Source organism: Netta rufina, assembly GCF_964035555.1.
Source record: "Netta rufina genome assembly, chromosome: 19".
In the NCBI taxonomy this organism is placed as follows: Eukaryota; Metazoa; Chordata; class Aves; order Anseriformes; family Anatidae; genus Netta; species Netta rufina.
The window spans coordinates 9,078,168-9,103,335 of NC_140143.1; the positions used below are offsets into that span (position 1 = coordinate 9,078,168).

At 63.6% G+C, this 25,168-nt stretch overlaps 1 protein-coding gene across 4 annotated transcripts in view; it reads left to right on the forward strand.

The window, feature by feature from the left end:
- CASKIN2 (CASK interacting protein 2) overlaps nt 1-25,168 on the forward strand; it is a 32,998-nt gene that overhangs the window by 2,189 nt on the left and 5,641 nt on the right. For 2 of the 4 annotated variants that reach the window (XM_084298459.1, XM_084298460.1), the window contains exons 2-18: nt 84-802; nt 18,180-18,231; nt 19,897-19,994; nt 20,107-20,252; nt 20,377-20,472; nt 21,259-21,389; nt 21,608-21,716; nt 21,841-21,949; nt 22,263-22,357; nt 22,436-22,553; nt 22,804-22,986; nt 23,417-23,538; nt 23,976-24,057; nt 24,173-24,267; nt 24,482-24,592; nt 24,699-24,800; nt 25,016-25,154. In XM_084298459.1, the coding sequence (XP_084154585.1) occupies nt 709-802; nt 18,180-18,231; nt 19,897-19,994; nt 20,107-20,252; nt 20,377-20,472; nt 21,259-21,389; nt 21,608-21,716; nt 21,841-21,949; nt 22,263-22,357; nt 22,436-22,553; nt 22,804-22,986; nt 23,417-23,538; nt 23,976-24,057; nt 24,173-24,267; nt 24,482-24,592; nt 24,699-24,800; nt 25,016-25,154 (1,882 nt within the window). In that variant the 5' untranslated portion in view covers nt 84-708. The remainder of the gene's footprint in view (nt 1-83; nt 803-18,179; nt 18,232-19,896; nt 19,995-20,106; nt 20,253-20,376; nt 20,473-21,258; nt 21,390-21,607; nt 21,717-21,840; nt 21,950-22,262; nt 22,358-22,435; nt 22,554-22,803; nt 22,987-23,416; nt 23,539-23,975; nt 24,058-24,172; nt 24,268-24,481; nt 24,593-24,698; nt 24,801-25,015; nt 25,155-25,168) is intronic. The other 2 variants (XM_084298461.1, XM_084298462.1) reach the window with 2 other exon arrangements.

A 25,168-nucleotide genomic window follows, 5' to 3' on the forward strand; every position in this document is an offset into this window, starting at 1 on the left:
TTCGGCGCGGATACAAAAGCTGTCGCGACGGAGCCGGGAGGTAAATGGCCTCTGGGGGCTGACTGTGCTCTTCCCCTCCGCAGGTCCCAGGCTGCCGTGCCAGCCCGCACTGGGGCTCGGCTGCGCGCGGGGCTCCCCAGCGTGGCTGCAGCGCTGTCGCCAAGAGGAATGCCGAAGCGAGGGGGCTAATGAGCACCAGAGAGGGAGGATCTATGACTTCCAGATGGCAACGAGCCTGTAATCCCTTTGGGAAGAATTAGGGACTCATCAGTGTGGCAGAGCCTGGCGAGGGGAGCAAAGCGGAGCCCAGCGCAGCTTCAGCTCAGAGGCTCGCAGCATCCCGATGTCGACCCCACTGGGTGCCCTGCCCCAAGCCACCTCGCTGGGTCCCGTGGCATCATCCCGTTGCTGCCGGGAGCTGGTCCCTCAGCACTGAACTTTCTCATCTTAGCTGATTGCATGTTCTCCGACCGAACCCCGTCTGGGTCCTGCTCCTCCCAACGCAGAAAGGGACCTCAGCCGCTAGCAGAGACACTTCTTCCTTCATTTTTTTATGTCCCGTGGGATTTTAAAGCATCTTTCTTGCTGGATTTCACCGTCTCTCCGAGCATGTTTTGAGGATTTACAGGCTTATTCTCATGGCTTTATAAACCTCCGGGATCCGAGGGCTTCTTCCTTGTGCGCCGTTGCCGCTCCCACCTGTCCGCCATGGGGCGAGAGCAGGAGCTGATCCAGGCCGTGAAGAACGGGGACGTACCCGGCGTGCAGAAGCTGGTGGCCAAGATCAAAGCGTCCAAGAGCAGTGAGTACCTGGGTGCGGAGCTGCTGCTTCCCCTCGCTCCTGCCGGGCATCGCCGCGTGGCCCGGGCTGTGCATGGGGCCGGTTCAGCATCCGCGCTGGGGTGTGAGCGCTGACTTTGAACCTGGTGGCTGAGTTCCTCCACACTTAGAGGCGGGAGCACAAAGGCAGCCCGGGCTGGTGAAGGACTGAGCTGTAAACCTCCCAGCCGGGCTCGGGTTCCCTTCGGGCTCAGCGCCAGGGACCCCAAAGTGTGGGCACCGAGCGGGGAAGGGCGAGGGGAAATCACAGCGGGGCGGGCGGCGAAGCTGCTTCAGGGGGATGCGGTACAAAGGGTCTTGAGCCATCGCCGCCCGCTCCTGGCCGTATTTATCTTGTGAAAAATTATCATCCGAGCCGGTCGACTGGAACCAATTGTCAAGCCTTGAATTTCAGTCTGGTAATGTTTAACCCTTCAGCAGTGCTGTTTTCTTTCATGTGTGCTCGGAAAGGTCAGCCGCGAGCGGGCTCAGAGCAAATGCTGGGCTCAACCCATGCTGAGCGTTTGGTGAGCCGGGGGCCTGCTCCTGCTGGGGCTGTGGGGGTCCTGGAGGGACTTTGGGGTCCCTCCCAAAAACTTCCGGAGAAAATGGGGGTTTAAAAAGGCGGAGGAGCAGATTATGGTTGGTGCTGCAGACCTTGCAGAGAGCTGAGCTCTCTGGGTAGGCGCTCCAGTCACTTCTTGTGCCCTGCAGAGAGAAGGAAGCTGGAAAAAGTAAATAAAAGGGCGTTTGTCGGCGGTGTGTGACCAAGGCAAGGCTGCACAGCTCCTGTGTGGGCTGCAGGAGCTGTGCTGGGCGAGACGAGGCCAGAGAAACCCCTTCCCTGTGCTCGCAGCCTGCGGGGTGGCTTCAGCTGGGAAGTTGGGACAGGAAAAACGCATCTGGGCCCAGCTCCCTGCTGCAAGGTGCTTGGGGAAACTCCCTGAAGGGCCCTCCTGGTCGTGGCCCTTGTCGGGGTCACACGTTGTGGGAGGGTCTCGGGGGGCTGCAGGAAACTGGGGGGGAGGAGAAATATTTTGGAGAGGGAAAGGGGAAAATCAGGCAGGAGAAGAAGCTTGAAGCCTTAATCGGGGTGGTTCAGGGCAGAGAGGCCAGTGCTGGGAGCCCTGAGTTAGGCTGGGGATTATAAACGTGAGGTGGGGATAAAATCCCCTGCGTCGGCTCCTGGAGGGATTTGACTGGGGCCAAAAGTTGGCAAATCCCAGCACTGAGCTGTCTCCTCCTGCCCCCGGAGCCAGCCCCGAGCCTGCTTGGGGCACCGAGGGTGCTGGGTGCCCCATATCTGGGTGACAGGACCGGGTGCCTTCACCTCCACGTGCTGCTCAGGGTCCCTGGGGGTCACAGGCCGTGTGGGGCAGGGACACACAGGTGGATTTCCTCGTGCAGGAGGCTTGAGGGATGCCCCGAGGCACTAAATAAAGAACATCAGCCCCGAGCTGGTGTCCCAGGGCAGGCAGCACGATGCAGGCAGCTTGGGGCACCCCCAGCTCTCCTCCCCTGCGTGCCGGGGGCAGTTCACACTTGTTTCCTCCGATAGCTCTCGCTCTCAGCCCCTGTCTGTGTTTTCTCTGGCATCTTTCCCCCCCCTCCAGCCACGGGGCACCCACGTGAACGCCTGCCTTGAACTCCCCCGCTGCAGCGGCGTCTGCAGGTCCCTCGCTCTGCTTATTTTCATTTTACTCCTTTATAAGGAGGGGGAGCCAAAAGCCCAGACCCTGGCAAGGCCACCTCGCGGCCCCCACCGCTCCCTCTCCCTCCTCCCTCCCGCGCCGTGCGAGCAGAGCGTTTGCTGCTCATTAAAGCTCCTTTTCCATATGACAGGCTGAGATGCCGATGTATTTTTTTTTTTTTTTTTTTAAATCCCTCTAAGAGTCCTTCTGCTGTCTCGGTGGATTGGGAGCTCCGTCACTGTGATTAGCCCTGCGGGACTTCCTGTGCCTAAAAAAGTCACCGCACGTAAGCAAGAAGCGAGCGCCAGTCCCGGCAGCGGGGATTTCAGGGCCGTGGTGTTGAACGTGCACCCTGAGCAAGCCCTCGGCCCCACAAGTGGGTCGCAGCACCTGGCATTATGCAGGGGGACACAAAATTTGGGTTGGGAGGAGCAGGAGCAGCCTGCGGGAAGGGGACATGGGGACACCGCCGTGGCCGCTCCTACAGCCGGAGAGGAGAGCGGGCTGCTCCCGCTGCCCTGGCCGCTCTTTGTTGAGGTTCCCCTGAGCAGCAAAGAAACGGCTCCTCTTTTTAATTTCCTCCCCTCTCCCCTCCCCTCCGCGTCTGGAGTTTAATTGAAATTGTTAAACGACCCGTCACGGCTTTGGCCTTTCTCCCTGGCGATCAATCCCGGCCCTGCCTGGCCCCGCTCGCTAACAATGCCCCGGCCTGGCCGCGTGGGGCACGGGGGCTCGAGCCGGGGCCGCAGGAATCCCTGCTATGGGGTGACGGCTCCTGGGGCCGGACGGCTGCCACGGTGCGTGGGGAGCTTTGCGTGTCCCTGTCCCAGCTGGTGGCAGCGGCAGGGTGAAGGGACAGGCAGTGGGGTGGACGCCGGGGGGTTTTATCCGAGGTGTGAGCCTTACCGCCCCGCCGATAGCCCGGGACTGGAGGTGCTGGGGAAGGGAGCAGGAGCTGTGCTCGCTGTTTGCCTTCCTTCAGGGAGTGGTGGAGCTTTTTGTTTAAATGCGCGTGAAGTGCAAAGAAAGGGCGACAGCTGAGCAAACGCGCGCCGAGCTCAAGGACGGGGAGCGCAGCCCTGCCGGGCCTTCGCCCCCTGTCAGCAGCCACCCCGGGCTTTGGGGGCTCCCAGACCTCGAGAACGTGGGTGCCTGGGGTTCAGATCCACCTGGGCTGGGGCATAATGAGATGTTAAACACCAGGAAAGCTTCTGGAGGGGGGAGCCTTGGCTCTGCCCTGCTGCCTGGCTCCGCTCACTGCCGCGTCCCGGCGGTGCAGGGCACAGCAAGGGCTTGTGCCAGCTCTCGGCTGCTGCCACCCGTCCAGCTGGGCAGGGGAGGGACGGTGGCTGGGACACCGCAGCGGGCAGATGTGGGCTAATTCGCTCCCTGCCTCCCCCTTAACTTTCCTCCTAAGCCCCGGTAGCTCTATCAGCCTAAGCCCCGAAGCGTGAGCTTTAATCTCTCTCCTCCTCTTTGTTACCCTCTGCCACCGGCGCTCTGTGTCCCCGTTCTCGGCAGAATCACCTGCCCTCCCTCCGAGCCCTGCAGGATTTTTTCCTTGTCTCGGTGGCAGCAGGACCCATGGGTGTGCAGGGGAAAAGGTCGCTGCTCTCCTCGATCCAGGAGTTCCTTCGTGATGGCACTGGATGTGCCGTTGTGTCAGCAGCCCATCCCACATTGTGGTGTCCTTCAAGGGGGCCCGTCCCACCCTTCCCACCTGCGGGGAGGTTTGGGTGGCGTGGGGAAGAGCCAGGACCTGCAGCGGGCTCGTTCTCAGTTCAGGCTTTTGCCACCCCGCTGCTGGTGGCACAGGGACTGCCGGGCACCGTGCCTGCTCCGCTCCTGCCCTGGGTGCTGCAGCTTTCGGGCTCCGGCCGTGCCACCGAGCCAGCACACCGCCCTCGTGTGTCCCTCGAAGCCTGGATTTCAACAAGAACATCCCAAACATCCCCGGCGAGGTCCTTTCTTCCTCCCTGTGCCTGCTGGAGGTCTGTTGGGCTGGCCGGGCTGCACCGCTGCGTGCGGGCTTGAAAAGGCCACGGGCATGCCCGGGGCTGCCACGAGCGGGGCCGAGAAACTTTGCCACAGCAGGCGAAGCTCCAAGAGCCACCGGCAGAGCCCGGCCAGTGGTGGCCCTGTGCCGGGGAGCCCCCCACCCCGCAGCCTGCCGAAACGTGCTTTCAACCAGCCCGCGGTGGGTGGGAGGGGGAAAAGGAGGCTTCAAAGGCTCCTGCCAGCGCGGCGCGGCCGCCTTCCTGCCGCGGGGATGGCGGCGAGGCTGCAGCTGCATGGTACCGAGGGGGGAGCCTCAAATCCTTTCCTCCTCCCACGGCTCCTGGCCTCTCCGGGGGGGTCTCTTCCAGCAGTCGTGTGCCAGCCTGCAGTTTGCTTGGTGCTTTGTTTTGTTTTGTTTTGTTTTGTTTTGTTTTCTTGTTCCCCCCAGCACACGCTGTCATGAATCCCGCCTGTCCCAGCTCGGGGAGGGGTTTGCCCCCTTTTCTTCTTTTTTTTTGGGGGGAAGGACGAGTCCCACACAGGCAGCAGCAGCGAGAGGAGTGAGGCCACGATGGCTTTTCAAAGTTTTAAAGCCGGCCTCTGCCGCTTGTTGTCTTTGGACGGGGGCCACAGGCGGCCCTGCCGGGGCCTGGCTGCCACCGCTGCACCCGGAGCGAGCGTCGCCGAGCGGGGAGATAAGCCCCGAGCAAACAGCGCCACGGAGGCAGACGGAGCGGCTGGTGGGAAGGGGTCACCCAGCCTGTGGGGCACAGCTTTGATGTCCTCTGTACCCCATCACCCCATCCCGGGTCTGTGTTTCTGCCCCCATCCTTTAAAAGCCCTTTGGCAGGGCAGACTTCAGCTCCGTGCTGCAGCCTGTGCCACCTGCGGCTGCTTTTTTTCCTCTCTGGGTGAAATAGTGGGGAGATAAAAAGGGGGATAACAGCGGGGAGTTGCGTAAGGGACGTGCAGGGGAGCTGCTCTGCGGTGTTGCTGCCTTCCCCAGGGGTTGGCCGGCAGCTCCTGTGTGTCCCAGGGACATGTCCGTCTCTCCTGGGGAGCGGAGCCGTGCACGGGGCCGTGCTGGCTGCGTTTGGGCCAGCAGCAATCCCCAACACAGCACGCGGGAGGCTGAGGTTTGGGGTGGGAGAGGGATTTCCGTCACTCGGGCATCTCCCGGTGACTCAGCCCCGGCCACAGGGCTCTGCTCTCCCCCTGTGGGAGCTGCGTGATCCCTCTCAGCTGCCTGGCCCAGAAACGTGGCACGATTTGGGTGCCGACAGCTCCGAGGCAGGCGGGCAGGGAATCCCAGAGCAGCGTGGGACAGCGCGTGCCCTGCTGCCGGAGGCTGTAACGGGGACAGCGCTCCCCAGGGCTGCTCCCAGGCGGGGGAGGAGGAGAGGCAGCAAGGACACCGCTGGCACTCGTGTCCCGTCCTCCTTCCGTGTGTCTGGGACGTGCTGGGGGGGCACGGGGCTGGCGGCAGGCGGCAGGGAGCTGCCAGAAGGTGTCAGGAAGGCTTCCCGAGTGGCGGTAACCGAGCTGGGGGTGCTGTGGTGTCCCCCCCAGGGCCGGGGTCTCCTGCTGGAGCTGACGGTGTGCTCTGCGAGCACCTCTGCTGTGCACCCTGCCACGTGCTTGGAAGCAGCCCCACACGTGCCCGTGCTCCCTGGCTTGCCGCCACCCAGGGGGGAAGCTGCTTCTAGATGGAAACCTCGCCGTGCTCCTCCTCCTCCTCCTCCTCCTCGTGCCTACTGGGGCTGAAAATCTCGGCTGTGACCTAGAAAAGCCACCCGGAGCGTCTCCAGCACCCCGGGCATTGGCCCTCTTTGGAGCAGGGACAAGGCCGTCCCCGAGGACTGCGACCAAGTCAGCAGCACGCCTCGTGCTGCCTCTCCACCGCACGGCCCAGGGCGGGGAGACCATTTCCCCAGGCCGAGGAGCGAATTACCCGATTCCAGCACCTCTCCAGGAGGATGGTTTGCAGCTGAGCTGGCTGGGAGCGCCCGGCAGCATCCCGGAGAAGGCCGGGAAGAGTTAAAGAGGCGCTCGGTGCCGTGCGTGTGTGTGTGCATGCACGCGCCCTGCTTTGTTTTGAAAAGCGCCTCGGCTGGCCTGGCCCCGCGCCAGTCCCGGGGCCGCCGCTGGCAAAACGCAGCTTCAGCGAAGAAGTATGAAAGGGCAGAAACTAAATAACAATAAACCACCTTTTCTGGCTCCTGCGGCAGGCAGGGGGTGGGGAGCCGAGGGGCGGGAGCCTCGAGCTTGCTGCTTTTCCCCCAAATTGTGCCACGGATTCCCCCCCAAAATCACCCCCTGGCTGGAGAGGCGAGGAGCTGCCTGAACCTTGGGCCTCACCGAGGTGTCCCGGTGAGTCACGGACCTGTCTGGAGATGCCCGACCTGCTTGGAGACGGCTCCGCCGGAGCGCTCTTTACCCTCCTGGGGAAGGGCAGGACGCCCTCGCCCATCCCTCGCTCCCGTCGGACGCCCGGGGCCGCGGCAGCCAGGGCGCGGGGTTTGGGAGCGAGGGCACCTCGAGCTGTTTGCGACCCGGGGAGAGCGGCTGGGGCGGCGAATCGCCGCCTTCGATGGCGAGATAAGGGCAGCGGGGCCGAGCCGCGTGCGCGGCAGGTATGCGGCTCCTGCAGCAGCGCAGGCTTGGCGCAACACGTTCCGGCTGCGCTTCCGCAAAGCCCTGCCAGCGCCGCTGCCGCTCCCCCGGGAGGCCCCAGCCAAATGTGTGCAGGGAGCGGTGCGGGGCCCCCAGCGCCGCCACCCAGCCCCTGCCCCTGCCCCTGCCCCTGCTCGCTGGGATGGGCCGAGCTGGGGGCGGCTGCGCCGTGGGGTGCGAAAGGTCTCCAGGGTTTCCTAGCGCTGCCCGTGGCTGCAGGCGCTGCTGGTGCTGGTTGTGTAGCAGCCCTGGCCTTCCCGTCTCGCACAGGGACTCGAGCAGAGCAGTAGTGTGCAGTAGGGAGGATGGCTTGGGGTGCTCGAGGTCTCCGACCTTGGCCCCTTGGAGCAGCGGGCTCAGGGTCTCCGTGGCTCCTGTCCTCGCTCCGTCCTTCCCTCCCCTCCTCCAGCAGCCCAGCTCCGGTCTTGATCTCGTCTCTTTGCAAGGACGGGTGCAGATCAGGGGTTTTGGGGCTTGAGCTGGGTTGGGTACAAACACCCCTCGGGAGAGCACAGACTGGGAAACCCCTGGAGCTTTCCCCTCGTCTTTGGAGGCTTCTCTGGCACGGCCGGGGCACGCCGTGCAGCAGCAAGGCGACGTGAGCGCCGCTCACCTTGGCAGCTTCCAAAAGGGGCCAGAGTCCTCCCTGGTGGCTAATCATTGCCTACGGGGGGACACGGTGCCCTGCGAGCCTGGCCAGCAGTGCAGGGCAGCGGGGATTGCTCCGGGCTCCAGCCCAGCTCGCTCTGGTCACCCTGAAACACCCCCGGTTGGGTTTTGTTGGGGCTGGTGTGGTGGGAAGGGCTGCCCCCGTCTTCCTCGAAGGAGCTCCCGGTTATCCCGAGAGGTAAAAAAGAAGGGAGATGCTCCTTGCAGGGGAAGAGGCAGCGGGGCACGGGGCAGCCCGGGAAGGCCTGGCAGCCAGCAGGGATTTGAGCTGGCCCTGGCCCTTTCCTCGTTAGGAAAGCCACGTCCCAGAGCGGGGCTGAGTTGTGGCCACGTGAGGAGGAGCCGTGAGACAGCTCCTGCTCGCAGCCTGCCTTTGTGGCGCAGGCACGTTGGGTTTTGCCTCAACCCCATAGCAGCTCCTTGCCCCTCACGTGTAGGGCCCCCAAACTTGTGTTCCCCAGGGCTGGCGGAGCTCCCTGCCTCGGAGCGGCTGTCCCGCAGCACGTGCCGGGCTGGAGCCGCTTCACCTGGAGCCTGGAGTGGGTGGGGGTCTCCTCTGCCTCCCCGCCGAGTCGGGGCTCTGCTGCACCCCGCTGCACCCCGCTCCCAACGCCTGTGGGGCCAAATTCGTGCTGGAGACGACCCCAAACGTTTTCCCGGCTGGGGTGCGTGTAGGGTGGGGGATGCAGGAGCTGGTGCGAGGGGGTGCCTTTTGCCCTTTTGCTATGAAAGTGAGCCGCCGCGACCCTTTTTCCCCCTTCGCACCCCCCTCTTTCTCCTCGCCACCCCCTCCGGCGGGCGCTGCGAGGCGGCAGGCGGGGTTTTCTGTGCTCGGCTCCCAAGTCCTGCCTTTGCCTTTGCCTTCGCCGCCAACTCGGGCTTGCCGGGGCCGTTCCCGACACGCACCCGGCGCGCTGGAAAGGCGTAAACAGATCGGGTTCCCGGCAGGGGTCCAGGGACCGGGCAGGCCTTGGCTTGTGGCCCACCACCGCTCGGTCACGTTGGGGTGCGGGAAGCGCCGAGGGAGGGTGCTGGGACCACGGGGACGGGCCCTGACCCCGCTGTAAATCAGCCCGGCCGCGTTGTGTGGTATGCGGGGCGGGGGGACAGGGCTGCTCCGTCCCGCCCTTGTCCCCAGCTGGTCCCCGAGCAGCTGCTGCCCGGCTCCGGCACGGCTGTGGGGCCACGAGCCCAGGCTGGGCCATGCGAGGAAGCCCGAGCAGCTGGGCTGCAGGGAGGGCAGGGACGCGGTGCCTGGAATAACTCAGCGGCCGCCGAGGCGCATGGAGGGACGGGCACAGAGCCCCCGACGGGCACAGAGCCCCCGACGTGTCCCCGCTCCGCCATGGGGACAGGGGGACGCCTCGCCCACGGTGTAGGGCATCCCTGGCTGCTGCAGGTGTTTGCTGGGGGAATTTGTTTCCACCTGGGGACACGCAGCGAGGTGTGGGGCGCTCCTGTCCCCTGCGGGGGATCAGGGAACCCTTCGCTGCCGCAGCCAGGTGACAACAGCCCTACGGCCAGGGACAGGCAGCAGAGCAGAGCTGGGTCCTTCTCTCAGGCTCACCCCAGGCTGGATGAAGCTTGGCCCACGCCAGGTGGGACGGATCCTTCCTCGCCCCTTCCTGCGGGCAGTTTCCTCTTGCTTTGTGCAGGGAATGAGGGCAGCGAGGAGACGTCTGTGCCCGCCGTGCCCGAGCTGTTCCCGACTCGCTTTTTCCTTTACCCGAGCTGGGGTTTGGAGAGGAATCCCTGCCGGCCCTGCGGCACGTGCCCTGCCATCCCCTGCCCCTGTTCGCTGAGATCCCGCTGCTCTTTCCCAACGCAGGTGCCACCGGAGGCTGCAGCACCTCTGCACCTGCAGGAGCCGGGGCTGCACAGCATCCCCAGGGCCAGCGGGAGCAGGATGGAGGCTGGGTTTCGGCTCCGTCTGGAGGGAAGGAAAGAAAAGCTTTGCTGGAGCCGCTCAGCTCTGGGCTGGGACTCGGATCAAGCTCTGTGCGTTTGCTTGAAGGTGGCTGTGGGAAGCCAAGAGCTGCTTCGGTAGTCTTGGCCCCTCAGAGAGGGAATCCTCGTCTGGCACGGAGGGGAAACATCCCCAGACGGGGTCCTGCTGCCTTCCCCATCCCCTGCAGGGCCGGGGCCGTGCACATCCCGGGGGAGCCGCCGGCGCGTTCCTGAGCGGGGCCGGCTGGCAGCAGCGCCGGCTCGCGGGGTCAGAGTTGAGGAAAGGCATCCGCGAGGTATTTTTAAACACTTGTGACTTCAAACCCCGTCCGCACAGCCGCCAGCAGCAGTTGGAGGTTAGTGCTCGGCTGCGGCCAGCCGCTTGCCCGGGGGTGCTGGCACAGGGGGTGCCTCGGAGGGGGCAGATTCGGATCCCGGCCGCTGCAGCGCGGGGCCTGTGCCCTGGGAAGGGGCGATGGTGCTCGAACCGTGGACCTTTGGGGTGACCTCGAGCGAGTGGCTTCACCTCCCGCTGCCTCTCCTCCCATCCTGTGTGTGCCTTGCCTAGATTAGAAAGCATCCAGGGTGGGGACAGCGGCTCCGGCTGCCCCGGCAGCGCTGCTCCAGGCACACAGCCACTTCCCCCGGGGCCAAAGGGTGAGGAAGTCACAGGATTTCCAGCCACCGCATCGCTGCGTGCTTCGAGGACCGGCTCCACCGGCCGGAGCGGATCCCAAATGCCGGCTGCCACGTGCAGGGGACAGAGCAGCCCCTGTGGGTGCCGAGCTGGGGCAGACGGGGACAGAGCAGAGCGCCTTAGGGCGGCACCAGCCTGGTCCCCCTCCCTCAGCCGTGCCCTGCCGTCCCCGGGAGTTACACAACGTGCTGCAGCCTTCCGAGCTGGAGCCTCACTTCAGTCCCTTGAGCTCACAGGGTTTTTTTGCCGGCTGCTCTTGGCTGCTCTCATTTTTATCTGGGGCTCGTCGTTGGAACGGTAAAATGAGTGGTTAGGTGCTCCTCTGGAGCGTCAGAACCCTCCAGGTGTAGGTGGGTTGCTGCGTCCCTGCCCGCCCTCCCTAATTAACTATTGCTCAGCGAATCCGGACCGACTGACCTGCCCTAATCCTCCCGTGCGAGGCGAGCCCTTCAGCTGCCTGCTCCTGCTGCTCGCCTTGCACGTCCGCCACCAAGCCCGGCCCGTGGTGGCTGCAGCCCCGAGGGGGCACCCGGAGGCACCCCAGGAGGAGGATCCCCCCCTCAGGGCTGCCTCACACCACTGCCGAGGTTGTTTCCCTCACCTGGGGCTCCCTTTGTGCTCCCATTCATCGCGTGGTCCCCCCACATCCTGCTTCCCCCCTTTCTTCCTCCCATTGAACGTCTGCCCGGCGGAGGATTTCTCCCCAGATGCTCAAGTTCGCTATTTTCCCAAGCTGAGTCTGCACCAGTTTGTTCCGTGCTGCCTTCCTAACCTCTCCGAGGCCCTTTGTATGATGCCGACCTGCCCAGCATCCCCCCGGGTTTCATTAACGTGCCCTTTACTCGACATCCATGAAATCGCTGCGGGTGCCGCTGCAGCCCCTTTGCCTGGGCACCCGCAGGGACCGGCGGCCCCTTCCTGGCTTCTGGCAGGGAGCTCACGCTGGACCAGCTGAACAGGAGCCAAAACGCGTTGGTAACGCCCGAGCAGGTCCTCTGCTGCCATCTGCACCCCGCAGCCCCCGAGGTGTCCCCAGTGTCCCCTCGGCACAGGTGGGGCTCGGCGCTGTCCTTTCCGGGGCGGCCGCGGGAGCCGCACTTGGCCGCTGGCCCCCTCGGCTATCGCCCCATCTCTTCCCGCTCCGGGAGGTGTCCTGTCCTTTCGGAAGGATGGGGGAAATGGAAAAGGCTCCACCTCTTCCCTCGGCAAATACAGCTCCTCTGAGTTCACATCCTGCAGAGCCCGACGGCCAGGTCCCAGCAGGGACGGTGACTTCACCTCCCGGTAACGCGTTTCCCCGGCCAGCTGGGAAAGGAGCCTCCGTATCTCTGAAGGAGCCGCCTGGCTTCCCCCACCCAAAGCCTTTCCCAGCTGTTTCCATCCTGACAGGGGCCGGGGGATGCAGAGAAAGATTTCAGCTCCGTGGGGAAGGGGAGCTCCTGTTCAGCCACGGTGCCTCGAGGCTCGGCCACGAGGCTGGGGGAGCCCCGGGGCTCGGGGGAAGGAGTCGCGCAGGTGCAAACCCTGAGGTAGCACGGGGAGATGGAGCGAGCACCCTTCTGAGATCCTTCTGAGATCTTTCTGGGGGCCCCAAACCTGGAGCAGGGGCACGTCTTTTGCTTTTGCAAGGAAAGAGGTGACTCCTGAGACGTATTTCCAAAGGGCTCTTGTGGCATCGCCTCCCCTCCTCGGGGCTGGCCCCCTCCATCCCCACCGAAACTGCGAAACCTCGGGGCAGGGAGGCGAGAGCTGCTCCTTCCCCAGCTGCACGGATGGGGACAGGGCTTCCGACGTGGCTTTTCCTTTCATTGTTCTGAGCGAGTTTGCTTTGAACGAGCTGTGTGTTTTTTCCTGCTTTGCTTAGAGGGGGAAATGGCAGGGGGGAAATCGGGGGTCTGGCTGGGGGTCCCTGCGGATGGCTGGGGCCGTGCTGCGGGCGAGGGATGCCCGGAGGCTGCGCTGCCTGGGGATGCTGCCCCCGCTGTTTCCGACCTCTTTCAAATACTTCATTGTTGGATTTTCCCTGCGAAAAGCCAAAGAAGGAAGAAGTCTCCGGCTGACTCCAGGGTCCTGCTGCCGTGCCCTTGGACTTGTCAGTGGGTGTGGGTTCCCCAGACCAGCCCACGGAGGAAGGCAGAAACTTTGGGCCTCTCAAACTCCTCCGTTGGCTGCTCAGAAATGGGTTTGTGGCTCCTTCAGTGCAGCCTTTGCACGAGGGGACCCAGTGGGGTGCTTCCAGCGAGACGTGGGGCTACCAAACCCAGGAGTGGGGCTTGTTTGTGCCGGGCACTGTGCAGCCTCTGCGGCACCAACACACGCAGGGCCCTGGCCAGGTCTGGTGCAGCCTGCGCCTGGCTTTGGAAGGTTTCTCAATGGGTAAAGACACCAATTATCCCCAAGGAGCTGCCAAGACACTGGGGCAGGGAGTGATGAGGGGTTCCCAGCCACCCAGCTCTCTCCCATCACCATGGGATGGGATCTGCCTCCCCGCTCGCAGCCTCCCTGCCCCTGCCAGTTACCCCAGTGGCTTTGCCCCAGTCGGACGCACCCCACGGGCGCCTGGCTTGGCAGAGGAGCTGCTGTCAGCGTTGGCCGAGAGCCCGTTTGCAGGGGTGCTGCGAAGCCTCAAAGCCCAGCACGAGCCATTTGTGGGCAGGAAGGCGCTCGTGGCATTTGGGTGCTCGGCCGGGTGTCGCAGGTGGCACCACCCTGGCCCCTGCCGCCACCCTCTCATCTCGGGGAAGATCGGGGGCCCCTTCCCAGCGACCTTGCCACCTTTTGGGGTGCGGGCTGGTGGCTGCGGCAGGCAGCCAGGGTCGGGAGCCTCTGCTCTCAGCCAGGCTCGCTGGGCAGCTTCGGTTGTGTCTCTTCGTGTCGCTGTGGCCGAGCTCCTTCCCTATCAAAGCGGGCGAGTCTCTCCCCAACCAGTTGGGGAACAGCGCAGCAAACAGCAGGGAGGAGCCGGGTGTGGGTGGCCGCGGCAGACGTGCCTGTGGACGGAGGGGTGGCAGGAAGGGGAAGGTTCCCGCGGAGGAGGGATGGATGTCACCTCTTCACGTCTCATTTTCTTGGCAGACACCAAAGTCTGCCCTGAGCCCCTGGTCCAAACCTGCTGCAGGCCAGGGCAGGGCTGCTCCGGGCCATCGAGGCCGGGCAGAGCAGGTCAGGTGAAGCTGCCACCTCCTGCCACCTCCGCCTCCAGCCCCGTGAGGTGGCTGGTGAGCTCCTCCAGCCGGTTTATGGCCACAGTGGGGACAGTCCCCTGGTGGATTTTATTTTCCCGAGAGCAGATGTGCTCATACTCGGTGCGTCCAGAGCTCACAGCTCTGCTCCCACCTCCCGGGGCAGCGGGCACGTGTCCCTGCGGTGCCCAGACGGGGCACGACGCACGGTGCATCAGGTGCATGATGCTCGGGGTTGGGTGTTCGGGGCTGCTCGTGGCTGGTGGTACAGGGATGCTGGTGGTGCAGGGGTCTCCACCGTGCAAGGACAGCAGCCACGCAGTGAGGGAGCTCTGCTGTGGCACACAAATTCATGGAGGGGTCCCAGCAGGGCGAAGGCAAGCCTCCTTTCTTGCACCTCCCCAGGCCAGGAGGCCCCAAGGGATGCGTGGCAGGTGCCTGGGGCGTTTGGGTATTTCCCTCCCCAGCGTGACGTGGCCAGCAGCACCGTGTCCGTCTGCAGCGCAGCGCTGGAGGGGAGAGAGGGCGTCCTCGCAGGGACGAGGTCCCCGGTGAAGGGCGCGGGTGAGTCACGGTGCCCGGCGTGCTGGCACAGGGGGTGCCGGCAGGGCTGGGCGAGGGCACGCCTGGCTCCACGCAGCCGGCACAGCCGGCGCCGGGCGAGCGCCCCAGGGGGGGTAAATACGGGTTTGTGCCGGGCCGGCTGCCAGCGGTGTGCTGAGGCACCAGCCCTGGCCCGCTGCCCCCCCTGGGGTGCCCCCGCGCCCCACGAGGAGCTGAGCACAGCCCCGCATTGCCGTGGCAGGGAGCAGCCCAGCCCCGCGGGGAAACTGAGGCACGGGGGCAGCGTGCTCCTTCCCCCGGGGGGCTGATGGCTCTGGGGAGCTGCTTCACCGCACGGCACGGGGCCGTGCCGCCCCAGCCACCCCCCTCAAGCAGGTGCAGGGCAGCTCCATCCTTCCCAGCCAGCGATGCGGGACTGGAAACCTGCTGTGAGCAAGCGCCCGACACGCCAAGAAGCCGGCCGGGGTGGAGCGATCGGCCGCGAGGGTCGTGGCACCGGATCGCAGCGGAGCCTCCGCCACGGCCGGCGTCCCGAGGAGCACGTGGGCCCGCATTTGTAAGCAATTTGCTGGAGCTCTCCGGAGGTGTTTCCTGCCTGCCGCTTTGGCAGTGAGTCGCCGCACAGAAGCTCGCTGCCTTCCCTCGAGGCCTCGCTCAGCCCCGGCCGGCGCTGCCGAGCCTCGTCCTGCCCGGGCAGGAGCAGGCGAGCGCCAGGGGCACGGATTGGGGCCGGCGAGACCCCCAGGAGGGGCACGGGGCTGAGCACGGAGGACGTGTGTGTCCAGAGTTAACCCTTGGGGTGTGCAAAGCCCTGCTCTTCCCTGGAAATGTCCCCATTGGGGTTTCTTGCCTTTCGGTGTCAGATCCACCTTTTTTCTGGTCTTGGCTCAGGGTTAATCCTTCTGGGAGGGGTGCGTGGTCCCTGCGTGGTTCCTCCGGGCTCTCCGGCCCCGGTGCAAACCCAAAGGAGGTGCCGAAGCATTCGGGAAGGATCTGACCGCCTGCCCCATGTCAGTGCCGTGGCTCAGCCTCACAGGGTGCTGGGTGCCTGCTCCTTCCCCTGCCTGCGCTTTATCTTTCATCCTGGCTTCAAACCCTGCAGATCTCCAAGCAGTGATTTACCCGGATACAAAATGGGGGTGAAAACCTCCAAATCCTCCCCTTCCCCACCAAGAAAGAGTCTTTATGGCATTTCCATTCCAGAAGAGCCCCGGAGGCAGAGGCTGCTCCAGCTCCTCTCTTTGTCCCTTCTGCCTGCCCCATGTCCCAGTACAGCTCTGCCGAGGATGGACCATGCAGGTCCGCTGGGGTGGGGAACTAATTTGAGGAATGTTGCTTGTTGAAAGGAGCAAAAACAGGAATTTGGCCGTGCAGATGCTGGCTGCTGCCTCCCCCAGGGCTGCAGGGACACCCGCTGCGTCCCAGCCCTGCTCACCAGACCCCTCTGGCCAACCCCAGCCCCTCACAGGAGATTTTGGGGACAGCTCTCCCAATTCAGATGGCTCAACTGCTCAACTCCAGGACCAGCTCCTGGGGGTGTTTCTGCCTCTTTGGGCTGTGCTTGTGCTCGGTGGGCGTCTCCATCCATCCCTTCTCATCCCACATTGCCCACCTGGCTTGGCTCTGCTGCTCCTGCCCGAGGGCACGGTGAGGATCCCTCTTCCTCCTCCCCAGAGCCCCCGCTGCTGGTGCTGAGAGCAATTCCCTCCCAGACTTCATTTCCTGGTGCACAGAGCATCCTTTGGGACTGCGGATTTATAAGCCCTAATTAAAAGACAGGGGTGCAGGAGGGCCAGCATGAGAGACCTCCTTTCGGCTCCAAAACTGCTTTGTGCTGTGCCAAAAAGGTTGCAGCTCTCTGCAGCATCGGGAACTCCTTCTTCATGGCATGAAAACCAGAAAGCATCCCTGACCGGCCTCGTCCTGCGGCCGAGCAGGAAACACCAGCTCTGTGGGCATTTCCGTGCTGCCGGGCAGCCAGGGAAGCTGGTCCGGGACTCGCTCTGAGTGATTAAAGCTGCTGTCGGTAACTCCGAGTAGAGGAACCCTTCATTTAGTCTTCAGTTTGATCTCTGTTGTGTCCTCTGGAAATCCCCCAGCAGCTCCTCAGCTCTTCCTGCTCCCCGTTTCCAGCTTCTGTCGGAGATTTTCGGATGGGGAAGACGAGGACTTTTCGCAGAGCAGCCAGCAGCCTCCCTGGCTCTGCCGGGTGCCCGCAGTGCGATCCTGGCTCAGAAAACGCCTCTGTAAAACACACACCACGGGGTTCGGTGTTTATTGTCCCTCTGTGACTCAGATGAGAAGTGGCCGGCTGCTTTACAAGTGAAATGTTATTTTTTCCTAAGTGTCAGGCCCGCGGCCCTGGCTGGCCGGGGAAGCAGCCCCTCCGCGTGCGCCACCGCGGCCAAGGGAAGCGGCTTTTCCTTGATGCCGACCCCAGATCCTCGGGTTTGGGGTGAAAAGGGGCTGGAAGGAAAAAGGCAGAGCACTGTCCCCGGGAGCAGCCTCCTTCAGGGAGCCTTCGCACTTCTGCTTGGCGCGGAGCTGCCCGCCCCGGCGCTGGTGAAGAGCTAATTACGGTGATCCCATCCCGATCTGCTCTGCTGTGGCAAGAGTCACGAGCCCTTCACCAGCAGCCACTCAAAGCCCATTTGGAGTTAATTAGGCTGTTTACAAAACATTTGAAATTGCAGTAATGAACGTGCACCATTACTCGGTTTCCTTTTAATTATACATTTGCATGATGAAGGAGCCTGCCCCCTCTTCAGCTCTGCTTTCCGGCAGAGGGGCTGCGCGGGGGAGCTTCGGGTGAGATGGGCGGAGAGGCTGGGAGAGGAGAGAGAGGAGGAGGAAAAGGAGAAAGAGGAGGAGGAGAGGAGGCTGGGAGAGGAGAGAGAAAAGGAGAAGAAGGAGGAGGAGGAGGAGGAGAAGGAGAGGGCTGCAGCACCCGCCCCGCAGGCCTGCCCTGCTGCAGGGGAGGTGGCTCCTTCCCCAGGACCCCGCCACATTTCAGCAGGGCTTGAGTGGCTGCTTCAGCCCAGGCTTTGAGCCCAGCTCCCAGACTTTGTTTTTCCATAGGAAACAACACAAACCTTGCAAAGCATTTAATCCTCCCCGGCTCGGCAGCGATGGGGCTGCCTGGAAAAGCAGAGGAGGAGCGGCCACATTTCTTGCCCCCTGCATACCTTTCCCTTTCTTTCCCTTTTTACTTAGCACATGAATTCCAGAGATGTTAATCCGCTCTCAACCCCTCGGTTGAGAATAAAACGTCCTCTCTGTGTGGGAGGAAGGAATTCATTCGAATTAATTGCGGGAAGGAGCGGGGAGACGGGGGGCGCGCGCGCCAGGCTGTGACGAGGGTGGGGTGAGCGTCCCCCGCCGCTCGGTGGCCCCGCAGCGGAGGGGAGGGACGGGCAGGAGCTGGGGATATCCAAGGTGGCACAATCCTCACATTCATGGCCGGAGGCTTCAGCCTCTGCCCGCGCCGTAAAAATGCCAGCCATGTGGTCTGTGGGCCTGGCCTCGGCGGCTGCGGCAGGCGAGGACAGCGAGTGGGGGGTGAAACGGCTCCGCTCAGCACTTCTGGGGTGCCGCTGCGTATAAAAGGAGGGAAGCGACGTCCCCCCGCGCAGGCTGGCAGGAGCTGCGGGGCCCCGACCCATCCCGGGGCCGTGGGGGCACGCGGAGATGGGGCAGGAAGGACAGAGGGGGGAAGAGATGTGAGCTGGAGCGGGCTCAGCCCGTCGAGAGGGTCCGTGGAGGTGAAAGCAGAGTAGAAGAGAGGAGCCGTGGCGGGGATGGGGCAGGCGCTGTTCTGCGCGCTGGGAGGTCAGTGTGGCCGCGGGACGTGCTTCGTGCAGGGCACCGAGGTTCCCGTTCAGCCCTGTGGGGCTGCGGGGATCGTCCTCTCTCCCTGACCTTGGCCTCTTTTCTCCGCAGAGCTCCTGGGATCTGCCAAGCGCCTGAACGTGAACTACCAGGATGCGGACGGGTGAGTGCTCCCCGCTGGGGGCTGGGCGCCTCCCGCAGCAGCGCCTGCACGGGGCAGGGGACGGGTTTGCTCGGGGCAGCTCTCTTCAACATCCAGTTGGTTCTGCCTGGGTCTCGTAAAGCTTTTGGGTTTAACTGCTGAGCCTGGAAAACACAGCAGCGTCCCGAGGCAGTGCCACTTCACAAAGCCAGGGCAAGCCCGACAAGAGGCAGAGCCAAAGCCTGCATGGATCTGAGCTAAGGGCTGCACTCAGCCCACCCTGCACGGGTGCTTTAACAACAAAATTCTTCATAAAGCGCTTCTGCATCCCCCTCTGTAGGGCTGGGGGTAAAAAAGGGTGTAAAATGTGCTCAGCCAGTGCCCTGCGTGCTGGGTAGCGCAGAGCGGAGCAGCCGTCCGTCCAGCCACAGTGCATGCACGTGCTTGTGTCTGTGTTTAATATCCCAAGAGCAAAATCCCTTCATTCGGGGGGTTAGAGAAAGAAAAGATGAGGTTGCTAAGTGACCACAGCATATTTGTGTAGCTCATCACTTCCAAAATCCAGGCACTTAATAAGCTTGGTACTGAGAGTTAAGGAAACCACAAAGGCCCATAAAATAAATAAGCGCATTATTCTTATTGAATTAACTCTGACCCGTGAGTTATTAGCACTGGTTTATGTATTATTGTTGTACCTAATTTCTACATGTTTTCTTTTCGAGGACTCTGTAGGAGGAGGTGTCAGCTGATGAGTCCTAGCAGGCCAACAGGGGGTTGAAAATGTGCAGGATGGCTGTCTTAAAATAATACTATGCAGATGGAGCTTAATAGACACAAAAATGTAATAATAGAGGCGATGATCTGATTCTGATAAGGCACAGGGCTCGCGTTCGGGCAGCTCCGGGAGGGCTGCTGGTGTGAGAAGGGTCTGTTCCCCTCTGCAGGGCCACATGTGGTGTTTGGGTTATAAAAAGCACTGGTGGCTGTGCTGGGCTTCCCTGGGGGGCGGGGAGGGAAGTCCCGTGCACATGGGGCCACGCCGCACACCCCTCGGGAAAGCCCTGCTGCTGGCGGTGCCCTCGTCCTTCAGAGGGGGTGGGCGTCCTTATTTTGGGGTGCAGGTTTTTGGCGTGGGCTCGGTGGTGCGGTGGCTGTGTTTGGAAGAGGGAGCAGGCCTCCCTGCTGCGGTCAGCCCTTCGGTTAGCCCAGAGACCCCGCAGGGACGCGAGGACGCCCTGGGGTGGCAGGGCAGGAGGGGCGCCGTGCTGGTCAGGCCGTGCTGGCGGTGCAGGGCTGGGAGGCTGCCGAGCAATTCGGAGCCTCCGCGGTGGTGCGAGAGCCCTGTGCTGAGCCTTGCCCTTCACGTGACAGCACCGGGGGAGCACGCTGGGCAGCCGGGCCCCTTTCACAGCCCCGAGACACAGACCTCATTCATTCCCAGCTGCCTCCCCCGCTGCGCCGTGGGCTCCCGGCATCCCTGCTGGCACGGGCAGAGGGACGGCGCCGGGACAGCCGAGGGCACGGAGAGCACAGAGGGCTTTATCTCCTCTTTGCTCTGGGGAATCCCATGGGAGCTGTGTCTGGAGCAGGGTCAGGAGGGACGTAGCCGTGAGCCACCCCGCTGCGTGTCCCCACGCAGAGCAGGGGCTACAGGGACAAGTGCTGAGCCCTGCCTTGTGCCCGTAGGTTCTCGGCGCTGCACCACGCGGCCCTGGGCGGCAGCCTGGACCTCATCTCGCTGCTGCTGGAGGCACAGGCCACCGTGGACATCAAGGACAGCAACGGTAAGGGGTGACCCCCTGCTGCACCCTGCGTCTCCAACAGCCGGCTCAGCCCTCCGAGCGATCCCGGGGGCCTGAGCCCTGCCCTGCCCTGCTGAGCCCTCTTTGCCCGCAGGGATGCGCCCCTTGCACTACGCGGCCTGGCAGGGGCGCGTGGAGCCGGTGCGGGTGCTGCTGCGAGCTGCTGCCTCTGTCAACATGGCCTCGCTGGACGGGCAGATCCCGCTGCACCTCTCGGCGCAGTACGGCCACTACGAGGTGGTAAGTGAGAGGCGGTGCCACCCCGACGGGGTCTCTCTCCCGGTCGGTGATGATGCACCGGGCAGGACAGGGCAGGGGCACGGGGTGGTGCTGAGCCCCCCATAACCACGTTGCTCCCCCGCAGTCGGAGATGCTGCTGCAGCACCAGTCCAACCCCTGCCTCATCAACAAAGCGAAGAAAACCCCCCTGGACCTGGCCTGCGAGTTCGGGCGGTTGAAGGTGAGCACCTTCCCTCTGCCACGAACCCCAAAGCCTGGCGGCAGCACCCGCCTCCCCCCACTGCTGGGCAAGGCCAGATCCTAAACCCACAAGCTGTGAGTTTTGCTCCCAGCCTCGCAGCGGGGCAGCAGCAGGCTGGCAGCAAACCTGGGCATCCTGATCCCAGTTCCCTGCAACTTCTCCCCCCCCAGCCCCAGCTTTGCTCCCGTTTAAGCACAGACAGGCTGAGCTCCCTAATCCCCAGCAGCCCGGAGCGCCCGGCTCTGCTCAGCTGCTCAGGATCCCGGCGTGGCTTGTGGGGACGGGGCCCCCCTGTGCCCCAGGAGACCCCCACCATGGGGCTGGGCTGGCGTTCAGCCAGCCAGACTGTCTCATGCCCCCACCGGGGAGGGGAGCAGGGGCATATTTCCATTCCTGGAGTATCTATAATATCTGCAGCCATAAACAGGGCAGTAAAAATAACTCCTCTGTGCCTTTGAGCTGCCCTGTGATGCTGAGAGTCGCTCAGGGCTTTGAGAGACTGAAGTTTTTTAGGGCTTGGTCTGAAAAGCCTGATTATGGGAAGACTATTTCTGGCTGTGCTGACCTTCTCCAGCCCCTCACAACAGCGTGGCCCCTGCCAAGCTCTGTCTGGGCCCCGCCAAGCCCTGGGGCTGTGGGATGGACGGGAACAGTGGGTGGGATAGGGAGCACAGAGCTGTCCCTGGCAGCAGCAAGCTTGAGTCCCTTGCTGGGATGTTGTGACGGGGACACCTACACCTCTGCTCACCCCTGTGCCCTGTGCAGGTGGCCCAGCTGCTGCTGAACAGCCATCTGTGCGTGGCCCTGCTGGAGGGGCAGTCCAAGGACTCGACCGACCCCAACTACACCACCCCGCTGCACCTAGCAGCCAAGAATGGGCACAAGGAGATCATCAGGTAACCCCTGCCAGCCCCTGGCACTGCCCGATGCCAAAAAACCATCACGACTTCCATCCTACATCCCCCTAAACCCACATCCCTCCTACAGGCTTTGGTGCCTCATCCCCAAAGCCTCAGCGGTGCAGAGGGCTGTCCCCTTCCCATTGCAAAGCAGCCGATCCCCTGACCCCTATACCCGTGTCCCCCCGTTCACGCCTTTCCCTCCTCGATTCCAGGCAGCTGCTGAAGGCAGGGATTGAGATCAACAAGCAGACGAAGACGGGCACAGCCCTGCACGAAGCCGCGCTCTATGGCAAAACAGAGGTTGTGCGATTGCTGCTGGAGGTGAGCACCAGGGGACAAAGCTCTCGGGCCTGGCCTTCGCCTCCCTCCCATCCCCTCGGTCCCTCCATCCCCCGTGGGGTGGCTGCTGCAGGCTGTGGCACTAACCGTGTCCCCTCCTGGGCAGGGTGGCGTTGACGTGAACATCAGGAACACCTACAACCAGACGGCACTGGACATCGTCAACCAGTTCACCACCTCGCACGCCAGCAAGGACATCAAGCAGCTGCTGAGAGGTGAGATGGGGCCTGTTTGTGGCCCCTCCCTGCCTGGAACAGAGGGGGACTTCTCCCTAACATGACCTGCCCCGTGCTCCCAGCTCCTCCTAACAGCCCTAAAACAGCCGAGCTGCAGGTGTCGGGATCTCAGTCCCATCGTGCTCCCACTCTCTGTGCCAGCGATCCCCAGAGATCGAGTCCTTCCTGCAGTGTTAATGTTCTCTTCTTCCCTCTCCTTTCTCTTCATTTTCTCCTCCCGCCTTTCTCGAACTTCTCTCTTGCCCCGCTGCGCTCTGGCTCCTTTTTTCTTCCCTCCATCCCTTGTCTTCAGAGGCATCAGGAATCCTGAAGGTCCGAGCTTTGAAGGATTTTTGGAACCTCCACGATCCCACTGCTCTCAATGTCCGGGCAGGAGATGTCATCACGGTGAGGCTGCTCCCCACTCCCTGTCCCCTGTCCCCGCCGCTGCCTGGTACCAGCCCTGTCCTCCTCATCCCCACGCAGGTCCTGGAGCAGCATCCCGACGGGCGGTGGAAGGGGCACATCCACGACACTCAGAAGGGCACCGATCGCGTCGGGTACTTCCCCCCCTCCATTGCCGAAGTCATCAGCAAACGAACAGGTCGGTGGCCCTCCTGGGTGCGTTGTCCTCGCTGTGAAACCACCTCTCCCTGCCCAGCCCTTCCCACAGGACAGGTCCCTGTCGCCCCGGCTAGCGAGGGAGCGGGGAAAGGAAGGATTCTGGTGGGCACAGGGGGTTGTGTGACCGGTGGGGTGGAAGTTTTGGGGTTTGAGACTCAGATACCGCCTCCCCCCCCCGTTGCCACCTCCTGCACGAGCTCTGACCACGCGTGTTTTGTCTTTGAATGCAGGCATGATCCTCCCCCGCATGGCACCCACGCACCAGCGCCAGGGCCCCCCCGGGGCCCTCACGGCACCCCCCGGCGGGCTGCAGCACCTCCCCGACGAGTGTCCGCAGCAGGCAGCCCCAAGCATCCCAGCACCCTATGGCCACCTCACCCTAACCCGGACGGCCCCGGGCCCTGACAGCTCAGGTCAGGGGTGGGGCTGGGGAGGGAGAGGGGCCGGGGACCTTCCCCTGTCCCCAGCCCTGCCTGCGCAGGGGACGTGGGGGAATGCTCTCCTTCCACCTCCCGGCAGGAAAGCAGCCAGACGAGAGGGAGCAGCCACAGGGCAAGGGAGTTTAGGGGAGCCCATAGAGCAGCCCCATTCCTCCTGGAATCCGTGGCCGTGTCCCCGGTTCCCATTTCCCCTTCGCGTGTCCCTTGCCAGCTGAGGTCACCCTGTCTGTGCTGTGTGTGCCGGGAGGGACTGATGCATGCTCTGTGGCTGGAAGGATCTCGTGGGAGGCTGGTTTTTACTGGTGTCACTGCTGGCACACGGGTCCCTGCCGGGGACTTTTGTGCCCTGTGTCAGCACCAGTCCCGGGGCACTGCTGATGAGCTCCCCGTCCGTCCTGAGCAGCAGGAGACAGGAACAGCGTGGGCAGCGAGGGCAGCATCGGCAGCATCCGCAGCGCCGGCAGCGGCCAGAGCACCGAGGGCACCAACGGGCAGAGCACCAGCATCCTCATCGAGAATGCCAGGGTAGGTGCCAGCCCCTGCTGCCCCCACGTTGCTCCCCCAGCTCCACCCGATGTGGTGGCAATGAGGCCCAGCACGATCCTGTAACCCCCGGCACCTCCCGGCAAGGAGGGGGTCGCAGGAGCCGAGCACCCCCCACCAAGCCCGCATTTGCTGCTGGGACTCAGGGGGGAAATGTTCCTGGGGCTGGAGTCTCCTGGCTGCTCCAGCAGCACAGCTCTGCCCCCTGGGAGTGGTTGGTACCGTGTCACATCTTCACCTCGTCCTGTGTCACCTGAGAGGATAAAAGGGCCACATCCTGCCCAGCTCTCTTGCTAGGGGCCAGCTTCGCTGGGCCATGCAGTGAGGCTGTGCTGAGCTCCCAGGGGTGCAAGGCAGACCCGGGGACAGGGCCCTGTCCAGAGGGATTTCCTTCCCCTCCTCACTCTTCCTCTCCCCAGCCGCTGCCCTCCACTGGCGATGACCTCCAGCAACACCTTTTGGGATCGGAGCCACGCAACGGGCAGCTGACTTCCACAGCAGGTGAGGGACATCCCAGCACCATGGGGCCTTGGGGACAGCTGTCCCCCAGCCCTGGGGGCTGCTCGGTGCCCAGGTCCCCCTGTGACACCTTCTTCTCTCCTGTCCTCTCTGCCAGGGCCCCCAGGCCACCAGACCCCTGGCAACTGTCCCCCTGGAGACAGGGTCTTCTCCCACCAGTTCTTGCGGCCTGAGCAGCTCCTGGAGGGGAAGGTAACCGGGCCAGCGGCGTGCAGGGTGGGAGGGCGATGTCTGGGGGCCTCCGACCAGCTCTTTCTGCGCTGGGCACATGGGACTGGGTCTTGGGGACGCTGGGGCCAAGTGAGTCTTGCCCCAGAAGGTCCTGCTGTCATGCCCCAAGCAGTCAGGTCCTTCCAGGCCCTGCAGCCGCAGTCACAGGCTGCTCTTTGCCTCGTCCTCTCCCCAGGACGCAGAAGCCATTTACAACTGGCTGAGGGAGTTCCAGCTCGAGTCGTACACTGCCAACTTCCTCAACGCCGGCTACGATGTCCCCACCATCAGCCGCATGACCCCCGAGGTAAGGCAGGGCCTTCCCTGCACCCCCTGAGCTGCCGGCGGTGGGTGCCCACTGCTCCACGCTCCCCGTGCCGCTGCTGACTGCGGCCCCGCTCTGCTTGCGTTAGGATCTGACGGCCATCGGTGTGACCAAACCGGGCCACAGGAAGAAGATCTCCACTGAGATCGGGCAGCTCAGCATCGCCGAGTGGCTGCCCAACTACATCCCGGTGAGTCCCTGGCACCGGGGCTTTGCTCTGTGGCACCCCCTTTTCTCAGAGCTGCATCCCCCAGGACAGGATGGGGGCTGCCGATGAGTAAATGAGCTCTGAAGCGGCCAGAGAGACCCCCAAAAAGCAGGCTCCTGGCCAGGGGCAGGGAGGGGATGGATGGAGGCACCGCCTGTCCCTTGCTGCTCACGGCAGCATCTCCGTGCTCTTCGCAGGCTGACCTGATGGATTGGCTCAGTGCCATCGGCTTGCCCCAGTACCACAAAAAGCTGGTGAACAACGGCTACGACTCCATCACCATCGTCACGGACCTGACGTGGGAGGATCTGCAAGAGATCGGCATCAACAAACTGGGTGAGTCCCTGCTG